This window comes from Chiloscyllium plagiosum, unplaced genomic scaffold (genome assembly GCF_037043375.1).
Source record: "Chiloscyllium plagiosum isolate Xiang-an unplaced genomic scaffold, Cpla_swu_hap1 HiC_scaffold_27, whole genome shotgun sequence".
NCBI classification, from domain to species: Eukaryota; Metazoa; Chordata; class Chondrichthyes; order Orectolobiformes; family Hemiscylliidae; genus Chiloscyllium; species Chiloscyllium plagiosum.
The window spans coordinates 66582547-66600297 of NW_028270165.1; the positions used below are offsets into that span (position 1 = coordinate 66582547).

Consider the following 17751-nt stretch of genomic DNA (forward strand, 5'->3'; position numbering starts at 1 on the left):
CCATAGAAAAACAGACCTTCAGACCTCAATGTGTATATTGAACAATCTCACCTGCCGGCACTTTGTCCGTTGTCTACTGTTCCCTGACATTTTAAGTACTTATCCAGATACTTCTTCAATGTTACGAGAGTACCTGCCTCCCTCACCATCTCAGGCAGCCAGTACCACGTGTCTACTATTCTCTCAGTCAAAATGAAATTGTCTCAGAACTCCTTGAAAACACTTGTTCCTCATTTTAAATCTATGCTGGCTGCTCTCAAACCCATCGACCATGGGCAAAAGTTTCACTCAATCTACCATTTCATCCTTTTGCATCACTCAATCAATTCTCCTCTCAGCCTCGTCTGCTCAAGGAAAGCGAAACTTGCCAATCCAGACTCAACTCAGAACTGAGATATTCATTCCAGGCGAAACCTCAGTAGATCTCCCCTGCACCTTTTCCAGTGCAGTCACCTCCTTCTGATATTATGGTGACTAGAACTGTGCAGGATATTTCTTTTTTGGTCGAACCCCATATCTTATAACGTAATAAGAAGATTTCCTTGCTTCTATGTTCTAGCCCTGTCTCGTTAAGACAAATATTCAGTGTGCCGTCTTCACCGACCTGTGCTGACACGTTCAGGTATCTATGTACTGTACACTTACCTCCGTTTATTACTCAGTACTCTCCATGAACATACCGTTTATACTTCATATTCTTTCCTTATAAAATCACCCAAAATGCATATCCTTCACTGGTCAGAATGAAATTCCATGTGCATTTTCCTGCTCAAGGTGCCAGAGATCACTGTCAGACTATAGCCTGAGATCGCTGTTCTCACTGTCAATACCATCTCCAATTTTCTCGTAATCTCAAAGCTGGCTACTTGTACCTTCATATCCAACCACTCATTGTACATGACAAACAGAAATGATTAATATGTGATGCTTGAGGTGCATGGTTTGTCACCAGCTTCTAATCATAAAATTAGCGCCCTCCATCATTCCGATTTGCAAGGCGATTTCGAATCCGGTTTTCCAGCTTCCCTTGGGGCTCATGTACTCTCGCATTTGGACTAGCCTTCCACGTCCGACCCGGTTAAAGGCCTTGCTGAAGTCTACATGAACAATATCAAATGCAACATTGTCATAACTGCATTTAATCACCGCTCCAAAACACTCAACTAATTGAAACAGCCATCTCGCGCTAAAAAAAAATTGATGCCTTCCATCATTGGTCAATTCCTGACTTTGTAAGAGTTCATTAATCCGATCGCTCAGAACTTTTTTTTTCCAGTAATTTCCCTGCCCCAGACATCAGACTTATTTCTTTGCCATTACTCGCATATCGGTATTGACTTTATCAAGGAACAATGTTCATTACCCACCATCATCTGGCACTTCACCTTGGGGCAGCGAAATGTTCAATATATTGTGCCAAACATTTTCTATGGTGATTCGCGTAGCAGCTTGGGATACCACACATCTGGCCCTGGGATTTATGCAACTTGTGCCTAAGGGAGCATGAATTACCTTTCCCTTATTAATCTTCATATTTTCTAGAATTTCAACATCTCATCAGGAATTCACAGCAAAGTCTTCGCCATTTATGAATACAGATGAGAAATACTTAGTTAACACCTCACCCAGGTCAACTGGCTCCACGCACAGTTTGTTTCTTTTGTCTCTGCTCGGCCACACTCTTGTCACATTCCTGGTAATAAACATATAAAATGGTTCGCGTGATGAGTGGGTGTGGTTTCTTCAATTCTGTCTTCCAAAGATATGTCAGAGCTCCTCTGATACCTATTCATTTCTTTTATAAAGAACCTCTCCTGATATATTATTCAAAGATTACCACTTTTCAATAGTTGACATAGCTCCAAATAGCAGCACTTCCCGGATTTGGGGTAATGATGCTCTTACATCAATTTAGATATTTAAATTTCTGCACAATACATAATCTTATCCACAAAGACTTTGAAACTCTTAGATTTATGGTCACTCGTCTAAAATGTTCGCCCACAAACACTTCAACCACTTGACCAGCTTAATAAACTCATGTTAGGTCTCGCACCGCCCCATCACTAGTAGGATCATGAGCATACCGAACACAAAATGATCTCCTGCACGCACTTTGAAAATTCCACCCTGTCAAATCCTCTAATGCTGAGGAAGTCACAGTTGATATAAGTAACGATGACACACCTCGCAATTAAAAATCCATTGGTCTCATTTATTGAACGATGGAGCAGTAATGTCGAGTCCAATACCCTGGCCCTACTCCTGCTTTACGACTGTGCACGTGAATTCGAGACATACTTTTTTGTCTGCACAGTCAACTTTCCTCCGGATACCATTTCCTTGTAAGCTATCCACACCAAAACAATTGAACAGACCATCGCAGTGGTTTGTTCATACATCTTTTATTATTATTCTTATTTGATGTGATACAGAATTCCCTAGCTTTGTCAACATTTTCAGCCACTCCTATTTGACCTTGCACAGAATGGCTGGTTCAGTGAGTTCAGAGATCAGTCAAGGTGCATCTGCTGTACGTTGTTGTGACTCGAGTTGCGGAAATGGGCATCACACATTCCCTTCCCTCAGTACCAGGTGTTGGATCCTCCTGAGAATTGATTCATGGTCAGATCTCAGGTCTTGACTTAAACAATTGGGTTCGATTCCGCTGTCCGCCATGGTGTGTTTTGTCGTGAAGTTCCTAGGGCCTCCGGAAGACTGACCGAGTGTCATTTCATCTCCGTCGGTGTCTCTCCTCGGACCCCATGCTCCAATACATCTACGACCTCGTCAAAATAAAACATGGTATTTGAACCTCAGTAACATTTCACCTAAGTGAATCCAAATCTGAGACCATATCAATCTGACACCATAATGCAAAGAAATGGCTGAGACAATGTACAAGGAGGGTAATGACAAATGCAGGTCGATTTGGAGTTCGGACAGCTGTTTCCTTTCATTTTTGGACACGTGGAGCTGAAAGTGACACAGATCCTCTGGTGTATTCAAAGGTGAAAGGAAATGCAGATCATGCTCTTCACTCCAAAATGGGCTTGCAAGGTGGCTGAGTGGTTAGAACTGTTGCCTCACAGCGCGAGGAAAACCAGCTCATTTCTTGCCTCGGTCGACTTTCCGTGTGGGGTTTGCACTTTCAACCTTCCAGGTGCACAGGTTTGCTCCCACACTCTACAGATATGCAGGTTAGGTGGATTCGCCGTGCTAAATTTCATGTTCAGGGGTGTGTAGGTTGGGTGCATTAGACAGGGGTACCTATAGAATAGTAGAGGAATGGCTCTGGGTGGGTTACTCTTTGGAGGGTCGATGTTATCTTGTCAGGGTGAAGGGCTTGTTTTCACACCGTAGGAATTCTATTCTATTCTATTCTATGAACGATTTATCTGCAGCCAACTTCAGATGATTGCTTTATATCAAGTCATGGGATTTGGAAATCCTTGACTCGGCCTGCATTTCTTTGTCCCTCACTTTTTGCCCATTGAGAAGTTGCTGGTGAGCTGCGTTCCGTGACCTCCACAATGCCTATGCTGTCGATAATCCTACAATGCAGGTAGGGAGGGAAATCCAAGATTCTGTCCAAGTGACAGTGAGAAAAAAACGGCCATTTTATTCCAAGTCAGGCTGGTGAGTGACTTGGAGGGTAACGTGCAGCGGGTGGTGTTCCCATGTGTCGGTTGTCATTACCATTGCAGATGGAAAAGTTTGTGGTTTTTGAAAGGGCTGTCTGAGGATCTTTAGTGAATTACAGCAGTGTTTTTTGCAAATATTGCAGAATGCAGCAACTGAGCATCAGTGGTGGAGGGATTGGGTGCTTGAGGATGTGGGGCCAATCAAACGGAGGCTGCTTTGTCTTGGATGGCGTCAAGCCCCTTGAGCTTTGTTCACTCATCCAGAGAACTGGGGAGTTTTCCATCACTCAGGTTTTGTACCCACAGCTGCAGCGAGACATGTTGAGTTTTCCGGCATTCCCCAGGTTTGTGTGAGAGCGATGCGGACTTGGAGGAAGTTAGACTTGGGAATCAGTGTGTAATATACTGCCATGTGAGTGCTCCTTGACAGCAGTGTTGAAACTGTCAATCACATTTGTAACGATGTTGCCCCTTTAAGAAGGTCATTTTGGTCTTACTATTTTTTAAAGAGAGTTGGTAATGGCAGAGGAGCAGAAATGTCTGGGCTCGAGCTGTTTAAAATTTTAGGTGAATGGTCATTACTCCCAGTTCAGTTCTTTTTTCTACTTTCGTTTAGTTGTAACAGTGAGAAGCTGCTGCAGTGCAGAAAGAATCCAAGGCTTGGCTGATGATTACTGATCAGCTTTCTCTCTGAAATATGTCCTGTCTGGATGAAACTGAGATTGGATTTACCTTTTGCCGAAGCGTCTCTTTGCAAGGCGTGACTGGAATAGAACAGGTTGTTAGTTAAGGTGCAGTATCGGCTCGTTTGGTTTTTAAATAATTAAGTTATTCCAAATTCTGTTTTCTTCTGTTCGTATTTCAACTGCAGTATTTAAATCAATGGCGTTTTTGGTGAAAGCGGACTGGTTTGACCAGCATACCTGGAATATCCACTTCACATCTGCCCTTAAAATAAGACAAAGCTTGGGACTGGACTACTTTCTCAAAATGGTTTGAGGGAGTCTGGCCTGGACCATAACTACTGATTGAGATCACTCTTTTTAGACAATATTTATGTTTTTGGATTTGTCCTGCAGTTCATGCAAGCACAAAGCCTGTCAATGTCACGCACTGACTGTCGACAGCATAAGTAGAGAGAGATCGAACAACAGTCAATGGATGCGATAACCCTTCCCCTGGTGACCGATTCTTGTCGGAGTGTAGGGCACATTGTACGTGATATAAAAAGTGCTTGATTACGGAAGTTGTGGCAGTAGTTATTCTTTTCATCCCTGAAGATCTGTGACATTGTTGTTGAACAAGGGTCAGTGCTGATAGCTCAGTTGTTTGCATTTTGCACAAGTGATTTGTATGAAAATATAGGGGATCTGATCAGGAACCTCCTGATCACCACAATTATCATTAACATCCATTTAGAATCTGAAACAGTCTGTTCGGACCTTAACACCTGTCTTCATTGTTTGCTCTGGGCACTCGTCAATGTCTACATCGCTCTCACCACTCCAACCCCCTGCAGAATCTGAGGTGAACAGCACATAAATAGTTTAAGCCAGCCCTCTTCAGTTTTGAATACCAGATTAGAGTGATGCTAGAAAAGCACAGTAGGTCAGCCAGCATCCGAGGAGCAGGGAAATCGACGTTTTGGGCAAAAGCCCTACATCAGGAATTGACCCTAATCTCCGGCATCTGCAGTACCCACTTTCGCCTAGTTCGGAATACCAGTTAATAGGCTGTAAATATTAACGCTATATTTCTCCCGAGGAAGTGCAGCGTTTTAGTCATAGAGTCATAGAGATGTACAGTACGGAAACAGACCCTTCGGTCCAACTCGTCCATGCTGACCAGATATCCCAACACAATCTAGTCCCACCTGCCAGCACCTGGCCCATATTCCTCCAAACCCTTCCTATTCATGTACCCATCCAAATGCCTTTTAAATGTTGCAATTGTACCAGCCTCCACCGCTTCCTCTGGCAGCCGCTTTCATACACATACCATCCTCGATGTGCAACGTTGCCCCTTAGGTCTCTTTTATATCTTTCCCCTCTCACCCTAAACCTATGCCCTCTAGTTCTGGACTCCACCACCCCAGGTGGAAAAGCCTTTGCCTATTTATCCTATCCATGCTCCTGATAATTTTATAAACCTCTATAAGGTCACCCCTCAGCCTCCGACGCTCCAGGGAAAACAGCCCCAGCCTGTTCAGCCTCTCCCTACAGCTCAGATCCTCCAACCCTGGCAACATCCTGGTAAATCCTTTCTGAATTGTGTTCTTCATTCAGACTTCTAACCCCCTCAGAACTTTGATTGGGTTACCATGGTTACAAAACTGAATCCAGTTTAGCAAATTTGGTTACTTTTATCTACATTTCCAGAAATATCCTGTTTAACTTGCGCTGCTTTGCTCTATATGTCAACAAAACAGCACCTGAGCAATCTTTCAACGTTGGTCTGCAGAATTTCTCACCATATATGGAATGTGTTACGATAGACGGTAACTTGTCCACGATCTGAGGAAATGTAATCTTTCATAGAGAAGCTAAGTACATGAACAAACGTTCACTGAACTGAAATGCTGCGCATCCCCACTCATTGAACTACACCAGGTGAGACACAGGCTGTGGCCTGGAAACATGTGGAAGCACATTTTATAGCAGATGATAATTTGGAAATAAGCAAGATTTTGCAAGGCGAAAGTGAGGACTGCAGATGCTGGAGGTCAGATTCAAGATGAGAGTGATGCTGGAAAAGCACAGCCGGTCAGGCAGCATCCGAGGCGCAGGAAAACCGACTTTTCGGGCAAAAGCCCTTCATCAGGAGTGAGGCAAGATTTTGGAGGGTTCCATATATGAATAAACTATTCTCAGTCTGCAGACCACAGAACTGTCACTGCACGTATTGCCTTTCTCTGGAACCAACAGGAAACACCTGGCAACAATGCTGTGCTCAGATTTTGTCGCCCGTTTTCCATTTAAAATTAAAAATTAGAGATGGAGCAAACAATTTTATTCAGAATTAGGACTGAAACATCATGCGATCCATGGCACTGTGCAATGTAGGTGTATACAATTATGGTGAACATAGATAGGGTAGACAAGAAGAAATATTTATACTTTGTGGCAGGGTCACTGGCGTGGACGAATACATTTAAGTTAAGGAGAGGAATTATGAAGAAATTGCAAGGAAGTTTTCACATAGAGGGTTGTGGGAAGCTGAAACTCACTGTCTGTAAGGCTAGTATAAGAAGAAACGCTCATCATACTTTCGGAGTATTTAGATGCACAACCAGTCCATGCTGAACATTATCCCAAACTGACCTACTCCCAACTGCCTGCACTTGGCCAATGTTACTCTAAATATTTCTTATTCCTATATATATATGTAAAAGTCTTCCAGTAACTGTCTCTGAATCTTTCACTTCCTCTGGACGTTCATCTCACACACAATAGATTCCCTATAAAAGAAAAATTGCCTCTTATGTCTTTTATAAATATTTCACTGTTACATTGAGAATGTGCCCCGATCTAGGGAAAATACATCTGCCAGTCACCTTTTTCTTTCACCCCTCGGTGTTATATAAACCTTCATAATGCTGTGCACAAAATAGTCCCAGCGTGTCCAATCTCTCCCTATAACATGAACGCCCCCATTCCCAGAAGCATCCTGGCAAATCTGTTCTCGACTTGCTGCACGTAGATAATGTCCTTCCTGTAACAGCCAGGACAAAACTGTACACAATATTCCACAAGTGGCCTAGCCAACCTCAATATAACGTCCCATCTCCTGTGGACAATGGTCTGAGCAGTGCCATCTGTCAAATGTAGATATTGAATTCACTTCCCACCTCCAATTCATTATTGTAAATAGCTGGGGTCCGAGCACTCAACCTTACGGTCTCCTCTCTGCACTGACTGGCACTTTGAAAATGACCAGTTTGTTCCGAAATCCCACACAGGGCCAAGAACTATTCCATATCATGGTGCTAGTAAAAACAATGTCTTATTGGAAGGGGTTTACTCAGCCTGTGTGCTCAGTGACTATCATTAAATCTCCCAGTGGATCCTCACTGCAGGTGTCCCTGGGGACCTTACTGTTTCTATTAATAAGGGATTGCTCGCAGTATGTTAGCACAATATTGCAAGACGGAGAAACAGCTCCCGCACTGCCCGAGATCAGCAGCTCCAGAGGGAGAGGGAGAGAATAGATCAGAATCTCGGAGCAATGGAGGTGAATGGCACAAGAACGGAGAGGAGTCTATCCATGGCAATTTACTTGCTTTCCTCAGACTATAAGTGGATAACATTAACACATCGGATTATGTCTGCACTTCATATTATTCAAGCCGGTTATTATCCACTCCTGGCTCTCGTTGGAGTCCCTGGTGAGTCTCTCTACCGAGAGATTTTATTTCAGCACGACTTTTGCGCTGTCTTTCTGTTGCTGTCAGTATAATTTTGAGAATATGCAAGACACTGCGCCAGTCACCACCTCTGCTCAATTGTCAACAATCACATCTCGGCAACAGCCAATAACTGATGCTGTCCAGTCGGGTCACTACCTCTGGGATACCGCACTCTCTCTATTAATCCCTGACCCAAAATCTGTCCCATCCCTCACCGTCCTGGGATAATAAAATAGTCTGCGTTCAGATGCAATAAGACCAGGACAATATTCAGGCTTGGGGTGACAAGGGGCAAGTAACATTTGTAACCAGAAAAGTACCAGTTGATGACCACCTCCAAGAAGAAAGTTTCTAACTGTCGCCCCCTTACGTTCAGTTCTATCATTATCACCAAATCCAACCCTCACCCACTATTATCAATATCTAACCATTGCTTTCTTGATATTCAATAGTATTCCCATCACCGAATTCCCCCACAGCCCCCATCAACATCTTGGCGGGGTTACCATAGACCAGAAACTGAACTAGACCCAGCCCCATATAAACACCGTGACTACAACAGCAGATCAGACGCTGGGAGTCCTGCAGCGTGTAACTCCCCTCCAGGCTCCCAAAGCGTCTTCCGAACCAGGAGTTCACAAGTCAGACCTGTGATAGAATATTCCACACTTGTGTACAAGACAGCAGCACGAACAACACTCAAGAAGCTTGACTGTTTCTGCTTACGAATAAGGTGCCACCTGGGATAATTAATCCAAAGGTGTCCATCGAGACAGATATGTAGTTTCAGTGTCAACTGATTTAGGCAATTTTCGCGAGACTAGTTTGTTTTGAAAGCCGATCTTAACTTATAATTTTTTTCAACGTTTATTCTCTGTGTCTTAAGTGCACGAAAACGGTTTGTCAGCGATCTAGCAAGGACAGAGGTGCAACTAAAACAAAGAAACTGCAGCATGAGCGTATTTCAGCCATGTGTAACTATCAGTGGATCAGACATGTCGACATGTTCAATCTTTCATTTCAATGCCCCCCTTTGTTCAACTTTTCAAACTTTAGTTTGATGTGATTCCCCTTTAATCATTTGATACTGCATTGTAGTAACCCTCAGTTCACATTAAAAAAAACAAGTGTTCTGTCCTGAATTCCTCACATACAATCTGACATAGACGAACCCAGAATAAACATGCTGCTTTCAGATAGCCCATCTGTAGTTCAATGAAGCAGAAAATTGAATATGTAACTTTTTATCAGCACAGTCATACGGTAAGGCAGCGTGGAAACAGACTCTACAGTCTCCCCCATCCAGGTAGACCCGGTTTCTAAAACTGAACTAAACTAGTCCCATTTGCCTGCGATTGACACACATCCCTGTCAACCATTCCTATTCCCGCAGCTGTCCAAACGTCTCCTCTGTTGTAAATGTGTCTGCCTGTCGTCGAAGAGTGTGATGCTGGAAAAGCACAGCCGGTCAGGCAGCATCTGAGGAACAGGGGAATTGACGTTTCGGGCAAAAGCCCTTCATCAGGATCTTTCCACAACGCCACACTCTCGACTCTGATCTCCAGCATCTGCAGTTCCCCACTTTCCCCAGCACCTGCCTGTACCACCTCCTCTGGCAGCTCGTTCCATGCACTAACGAACCTTCCGTGTGGAAAAGGTGCCCCTCAGTTCCTTTGTAAATCATTCCCCTCTCACCTTAAACCGATGTCATGCATTGGTGGACTCCAGTACCTGAGTGACAAGACCTTGGCTTATTCACCGTATCTGTGCCTCTCATGATTTTGTAAATCTCTGTTAGGGCGCATGTCGCTGCCCAGAACAAAATCCCAAGACTCTCCACATATTTCAAACTATCCAGTTCAAGTCACATCCTCGTATTAGCTTTCTGGACACTTTCCAGTTAAATGACATCCTTGCCGCAGCAGGGCGAACAAAACTGAACTCAGTATTCCTTTTGTAGCCGCATTAATGTCCTGTACAACCGTGACGTGAGACCCCAACTCCCAGACTCAACGCTATAACCGAAGAAAGCAAGCGGACCAGATGCCTTCTTCATCTTCTTGACTACCTGTGTACCTGCACACACCCCCACCCCCGGTCCCTATGATCGATAACAAACCCCAGTGCCCCACCATTCGCTGTGTAAAAGTTCTGCACTGATTTCTCTTACCATAATGCAACACAATGGACCAAAAGGGCATTGAAATATTAAGTCTCTGTTTGATTGAAATAATGGGTCTTCATTTCATAGTTTGCCAGTAGATTTGTGCATTGGATTTGTCATGAATGGTCAGTGCTCTATGGAAAGGCAGACTATCAGTTTCAAGGCCTTGTGGGGCAAAGGTGCGATTGCTGTATCAGCTTAATTCCAGATTTGCATCGATGATAAGATAGGAGTTTTCATACGGGGGAGAACTTCTGACATTACTGTTTGAGTAGCAAACTGTGTTTCTGCTGAATATACGACATTTTATTAGATTCAGTCGACGTGCAGGAGAAGCCAAATCTGTATGAGACTTTCAGCATTTCTACAAGTTAATGGGATCTTGGGCACTGGGAAAAAGTACTCGAACATTTGCTGACCCACGACATGTTCTGGAATACGTTTAGCACGTGTGTGTGTGTGTGTGCATGAGTGTGTATGTGTATGAGTGCGAGTGTATGTGTGCTTCTGCATGTGAGAGTGTGTGTCTGTGTGTATCAGTCTGTATATCATTCTGGTATGTGTGCGATTGTGTGTTTGCGTGTGTATGAGTCTGTGTGGATGCGTGTGAGTGCATGTGCCTGTGTGCTCCTGTGGGTGAGAGAGAGTGCGTCTGTGTGTGAGAGTGTGCATCTGTCTGTGTGTGCGCATGAGTGTGTATGTTCACGAGTGCGTGTGTGTGTGTGTGCTTCTGTGTGTGAGAGAGAGTGCGTCTGCGTGTGTGTATTTGTCTGTGTGTGCGCGTTTGTGTGTGTGTATGAGTCTGTGTGCATGAGTGTGTATGTGTACGAGAGCGTGTGTGTGTATGTGTGCTTCTGTGTGTGAGAGAGTATGTCTTTGTGTATGAGTGTGTGTATCTGTCTGTGTGTGCGTGTTTGTGCGTTTTATCTGTGTTGTTTAAGAGTGTCACGTGTGAGTTGGAGGTAAGAGGTGTTATCAGTTGTAATTGGTAGTGCAGAAGTAGAAGGCATGCAGGGTATAATGTTAGTCAATTCCTGACACACTTTGCGCTTTTCCATGAGATGAGCTGCAGCAAGACAATTGACTGCAGGATTTCCTCCTCATGTTCCAGGCGTCTGGATTAAAATGTTGCATCAAGGGGAACACGGAACATCAGAGGGATGGGATTGGCACCTGACTTGCAATGTCTCAATTAAAGAGTGAGGCAGAATACTTTGCAAGTGTTGATCTGCAGGAAACTATGTTCGCTTCATGGTTTTAAGTCGGAGAACGCCACGGCAGCCAAAGAAAATCAAGGTGGTGGAGGATTCAAAACTTTGGATTGTACAATTATCCACCGGGTTCTATGTCCAAGCATGGGGCGGGTAACAGAGTATTTAAACAGCCAGTGCTGACCCGCCAGCTCTGTTAAGAAACCACCAGAATAAGTCAATGCTTTGGGGAACAGCATGGTTAAGATCACATGGAGCAGCAGGACGGAGATGGGTCTGCTTGGTAAGTTAGAGATCCACTTCATTGGTATCCATTGGGACTTCTAGGAGGGAATTTAAACAACAGACTTGCTGAATCTGATGGGATGAACATTTTAAAGTTTAGGAACTCTAAGGGAGTGAATTGGGTATTAATAGTAAATCTGTACAAGTAATTTTGAGGAGAGGCGGTTGGAGATCCCATGCTTAGGGAGGTTGGAATGATCAAGATTGTTTTTCTAAGGTTGGGTGATGATTTTGAAGATCTCGGTTTGCATGAATCTGATTGTTTTCGAAGTGATTTCAGAAGGAGTTTTAGAGCTTGGAGCACTTCTCAGAGATACAAATAAAGTAGTTTTCTCCAATCTCTTTGCTCAAATGACTTTCCATGATTACACGGAACATCAAAGATATACAACAGTGAGCATTCTAGACAGATCATGACGGAAGGAAGGTACCCTGTTACCACTCCGTGCTTTTAAGTATAGTCTATCTATCAGTGCACCGAATATACAACAAAAAAACCAACTATCTACCGTGAGATGGCTTTGCAAAACTAAACCTCACATTGTGTTTCTGGATCTGCTTGCCGAGGTGGGAAGTTGTTTAATCCACTGTCAGTGCTTTGGAGCCTCCTGTGAAGCGCTGTACTGTATCTTCTAGAATTTATTTGGTTCCGTTTCTGCTGCTTCCGGTCGTCGGTTCCGGTTGTTCGTTGTAGCGGTCGGTATATTGGGTCCAGGTCAAAGTGCTTGTTGACAGAGTCCGTGGAGAAGTGCCATACTTCCTGGAATTCTTTGGCTGTCCCATGGTTGTTCTTGTTCTATGAAGGTTGTGTTGTCCCAGTCGAATTTGTGCCCCTTGTTATCTGTGTATATGGTTACTAGTCGTGATGTTTAGTGGCTGGTTGGTGTTCGTGGATGTGGATTGGTTGTTGTCTGCCTGTTTGCCCTATATCGTGTCCCGTGCAGTCTTTGCATGGAATCCTGTAAAATATGTCAGTCTTACACATCAGAGGTTTAGGGTCTTTTGTACAGGTGGGTTAGTGTCTCAGCCTGGCTGTTGGTTTATGGGCTGTCATCAATCTGAGCGTTTCGGAGAGGTCTAGCTGTCAGATCTGAGAGGTGTTCCTTTATGTGGGGAAGCGTGGATAGTGAGTTAGGTCGTGGCATGTCCTCATCCACAAGACAGAGTACAACAGCGCTTAATAGGAGGCTACAAAACACTGAAGGTGTCACCCAGACAGGGGATGAAACGGCTTCCCACCTCGGCAAGCAGACCCATAAACACAACGTGAGGTTTAGTTTTGCAAAGCCATCTCACGGTAGATCGTTGGTTTTTTTTGTTGTATATTCGGTGCACTGATAGATAGACAATACTTAAAAGCACGGAGTGGTAAAGGGTACCTTCCTTCCATCATGATCGGTCTAGAATGCTCACTGTTGTATATCTTTGATGTTCCGTGTAATCATGGAAAGACATTTGAGCAAAGAGATTGGAGAAAACTACTGAAGGCACAAAATGCCTGCAAATCAACTTCCCAACTCAGCGAACATCCCCACAACCACGGCAACTAGTTTCCAAGCTAGAAGTCTTTACACCAACCTTCAGTAAACCTGACGGTTAATAGACTTGCTGATTAGTCGTTACTTATTCAGCTGTAGAGCCGATTTTATTGATATAACCTTGAATTAAAATTTACAGCATGCTTCAGATCAATAATCTACCTTTGTGCCTGAACGACATCAACACGATTAACTATTTTAACAAACAGTTCCAAGAATTATATTTCACAAATTAAGGAACTGTCATATCAGTTTCCCAATTCGTTTTACTCCGTTGATTAAGTGGCCTGGATGTAAAATACCTGCATTAAATAGGAGTAAATGGCCACTCCCTTCCAAAATAAGACTTGATCTTCAGAATGAAGTGCCAGTTCACATATTTTGAAGACAGACCAATTGTAATGTAACTGGGGTTAATAATTATCAAAAATGTAAAGGTTGGAGGACGAAGCATTGAAGGTTTGAGCTATTGGGAGGGTCTGAATAGGCTGGGACTATTTTCTCTGGAGTTTTGGAGGCTCAGTGCTCACGTTTCAAGGGTTTGTAAAATCATGATGTGCATAGGTAGGGTAAATATTCAAGGTCTTAATCGGAGAGTGGGGAGGGGGGTCAAAAACCAGAGGGCACAGGTCAAAGGCGAAAGATTTAAAATGGACCTGGAGGGTGTATGTTTGTTTCATGCAGAGGGTGGTGTGCGGATGGAATGAGCTATCAGAGGAGGCTGGTATAATTACAACATTGAAAAGGCATCTGGATGGGTACATCAATAGGAACGGTTTACAGGGATGGGAGCCAAGTGCAGGGAAATGGAACTCGATCAGATTGGGATGCCTGGTCAGTGCAGACGAGTTGGAACTGAAACATCTCTTCCTGTGCAGTACGACTCTCTGACTCGATGATAGTCTTTAATTTAAAAGGTTGGTGGTAGCTGAGTACGTAGACTTTTTTAAGGGAAAGGTGGATGGATTCTTCACAATGAACTGCGGCGCAAACTTACCAAGTTTAAGAGGTCGTCAGGAAATGTGAACATTCAGCCCCAGCCATGACCTTGAATGACAGAGCACTCTGAGGGAGATAAATAACCATCACTTCCTATGTAAATGCTCACGTGAATGGTCGAGTTTATTTTCAATTTCCATATGGTACTAGTTACCTCTCGAGACTTAATTCATCGCACCCACCTACAATCTCTATGAGCCACAAATCTTAATCAATGTTTCCAGTGTTCACCTTTCCTCTCTCACACTGACAACGATGCAATCCTCTAAATCCCATTTGAGTTGATGTGATTATTGTCACGTGCACCTCGATACAATGAGAAGCGTTGTTTTGTGTCCCATCCAAATTATACATGACATACATACATCAAACTGCAGAGTATAGTGTTACAGCTACAGAGAAAGGTCAACACTAATAAGTATGGAATCGAGACAGTGCCATTCAGCCCACACTGACCCTCTGGAGAGTAACTCACTCAGACCCATTCCTCCTAGCCTATACTTACCCCAACTAATGTATCTACACATTCTTCTGCTCTCTGGGGGCAATTTAGGATAGCCAATCCACCCTAACCTGCATTTGTTTGGACTGTGGAAGCAAAGAAAAGCACGTGAAGGAACCCCACACAGACACGTGGAGAATGTGCAAACTCAAGACGGACAGTCGCCCAATGCTGGAATCATGGCGTGATGTGGCAGCAATGACAACCACTCAGCCACCGTGCCGGCCGTGCGAGCTCCATCCAAACGTCTGATGACAGAAGCAAAGAACTGGTTCTTGAATCTGTTACTATCTGTTTTCAAATTATTCAATTATCTGCCCTGTGGAAGAGGGTGGAAGAGAGTTGCACCGAGTGGGGAGGGGTCTTTGATGATTTTGGATGCTTTCCCGAGGCAGCGGGAAGGGTAGATCGAGTCAGTGAGTGGAAGGCTGGTTTTCATGATGGACTGGGCTGTGTACACAGTTCTCTGTAATTCCTGTTGTCTTGGGCAGGGAAGTTACAATCCCTCGCTGTTCTGCTTCCTATCGTACATTTATAACAAAGAAAAGGTCCGAGTTATTTGAACAAGATGAAAATCATTAGCCTTCAGAGTAAGTACAAGCACTGGCCTGATTTCTTAACCGTACCGTCGATGTAGTTGGTGCAGGATAGATTGTTGGTGGTATTTATTCCGAGCAACACGGAGTTCTTGACCACTCCACCTCAGCACCACTGATACAGACAAGGGTGTGTCCTCCACTCTACTTCCTGAAGTCCCTGTCCAGCTCCTTTACCTGGCACCTCAGGTGGTGATACTACACACAGTGCTAACTACTGAAGCCTGGTGACCATATCTACCTGATGCTATTTGAGTGATATTCACCTCTCCGTCTTTTGCAGAATACATTTAGCATGCAGTCTGAGGAAACACAGGTAATCCATCAGATTGCACGTGGAACACCATGGGCCCTGATGATCTTCAGCAACTTCCCGACGGGTTTCTCATCAAGCTCCATCTCCAAATTCAAACTGATTGCATCCACTGGCTCTCCGTTGTCTAACGTGCTCATTAGTTACTCAAAGTCTCCTAACGGACCTGTCATATATGACCTCCCCTTGATGAAGACGTGCTGATTCAGCCTTATTTAAGAGTGGGTTTCCAAGTACTCCACAGTTTTGTATCTCATAATGGACTCTAAAATCGTACCAATGCCTGAGGACAGATTAACCAGTCCATAGTTTCCTCTCTTCTGCCTCACTCCTTTCTTAAACAGGGGTGTTATGCTAGCCCTTTCCCAGTCCTCTGTGACCCTCTCTGACTCCAGTGATTCCTGAAATATGCCGCTACAATCTTCTCACCTCTCTCCTTCCGAACTCTCAGTGAATTCTATCGGGTCAAGACAATTTATTCACCTTCAGACATATCAGCTGCCCACGCACCGTCTGTTCAATGATGGTCACTGCACTCACGTCTGCCCGCGAACCCCCTTGAAGTTCTTATGTGCCGCTGGTGACTTGTTCCGTGAAAATCTTTTCTTCCTTCCCATCTTCACCACAGCTATTGCATTTTTGTTAACGCTATGTGCATCTCTCCAATTCTCCCGTTGTCCTAACTTTCAACCATTAGCCCATTGTCCCATGGCCCCACCTCACGTCCCATCGGCATTCCTGATTTATTGACTATTTACTTACAGCTGTTGTGGTTTGATCTCTCCCGACTGACAGCTGTTCTGTTTACTTATTATTCATCATGCTGTAATTTAAGTGTATCACTGGAAGCATTAGAACTGTATAAAAAATGGATAACACCTCGCTAAAACTGTTAAATGTACCCGGGACAGATGGGTAATTTCATTTTTGTTTGTTTGTTTTCCATTCCACACAGTTAACTTTCTGACGATTATGATTCTATCCTGCAACAAATGTGGTCTCTCCAAATGTATTACACGTTACCTGTCAGCTATGGTAGTGGCGGATCAACTGGTGGTTATCCTCGACCTGATATTGAGACACATTCCGATTGTTTATCGTGGCCAGTTTACTTTCCTTCACAGAATCCGCGTGTGTAATATCCACGCTGTCCTGCTTTATGCAGCCACTGACTGTTCTGTCTGGTTCACCGTCAGCTTCACCTTTGATCGATTTGTGGCCATTTGTTGCCAGAAGCTGAAAAGTAAATATTGCAATGAGAAAACGGCGGCTGTGGTTCTGGGGACAGTGTCTGTGCTGAGCTCCTCAAAGAACCTTTTCTGGTACTTTATGTTCAGTGGCTGGTATTGGATGCAGAACTACCCCTGGTTCTGTTTCATCAGGGTGAATGTTACCAATTCTCCAGTTTGGGCAGCATTTGAGTTCGCCCACAACATCCTCAACCCCTGCATCCCGTTTGCGTTAATTTTGCTGCTCAATGTTTTCACTGTAAGGCACATTGCAATGGCCAGCAGAGCTCGCCGCAGACTTTGGGCTCGAAGCAGTGGGAAGAGATCGAGAGACGCAGAGATGGAGAGTCGAAAAAAATCGATCATTTTACTGTTCGCTATGTCGACCAATTTCATCCTGTTGTGGTCACTGTTAATGGTTTATTCCATATGGAGACGGATGTGGCGCTTGGGATATCAATCTGTCTGGATAGATAGATATGTGCTTGACTTAGGCTTCATGCTGCAGCTCTTGAGCTGCTGCACAAACACTGGGATATATGCTGTTACCCAGACTAAGTTCAGAGAGCAGTTCCAGAATGTGCTAAAACATCCTTTCAATACAATTCTTCAACTCATTCATTGATCAGTCATTTCCAACAGTGTCTTATGGTGAGGATGTGGGGACAGACGAGAAGTATTGGGAGAAATTAAGTGGGGTCACCGCTATGCTCAAGTTCCCAATTCCTCAATTTCAGCAAATAGAGATGGACGGGGATTGGGCAGAAACAGAGAAATGAAAGCAGACAGAGAGAGAGATTGAGCGACTGAAATCGAGATGGCATGCTAATTGGTCAGAAAGGGTGTGTCAGAGACCGACTAGGTC

At 44.1% G+C, this 17751-nt stretch overlaps 1 protein-coding gene across 1 annotated transcript; it reads left to right on the forward strand.

Annotated features, from left to right (window-relative positions):
• Window positions 1–7868: 7868 nt before the first annotated feature.
• LOC148144517 (putative G protein-coupled receptor 139) lies at window positions 7869–17511 on the forward strand. Its single transcript, XM_087975372.1, has 2 exons — window positions 7869–8028; window positions 16613–17511. Exons 1-2 carry the CDS (start codon window positions 7869–7871, stop codon window positions 17509–17511), a joined length of 1059 nt encoding a protein of 352 aa, XP_087831498.1.
• The last annotated feature ends 240 nt before the right edge of the window (window positions 17512–17751 follow it).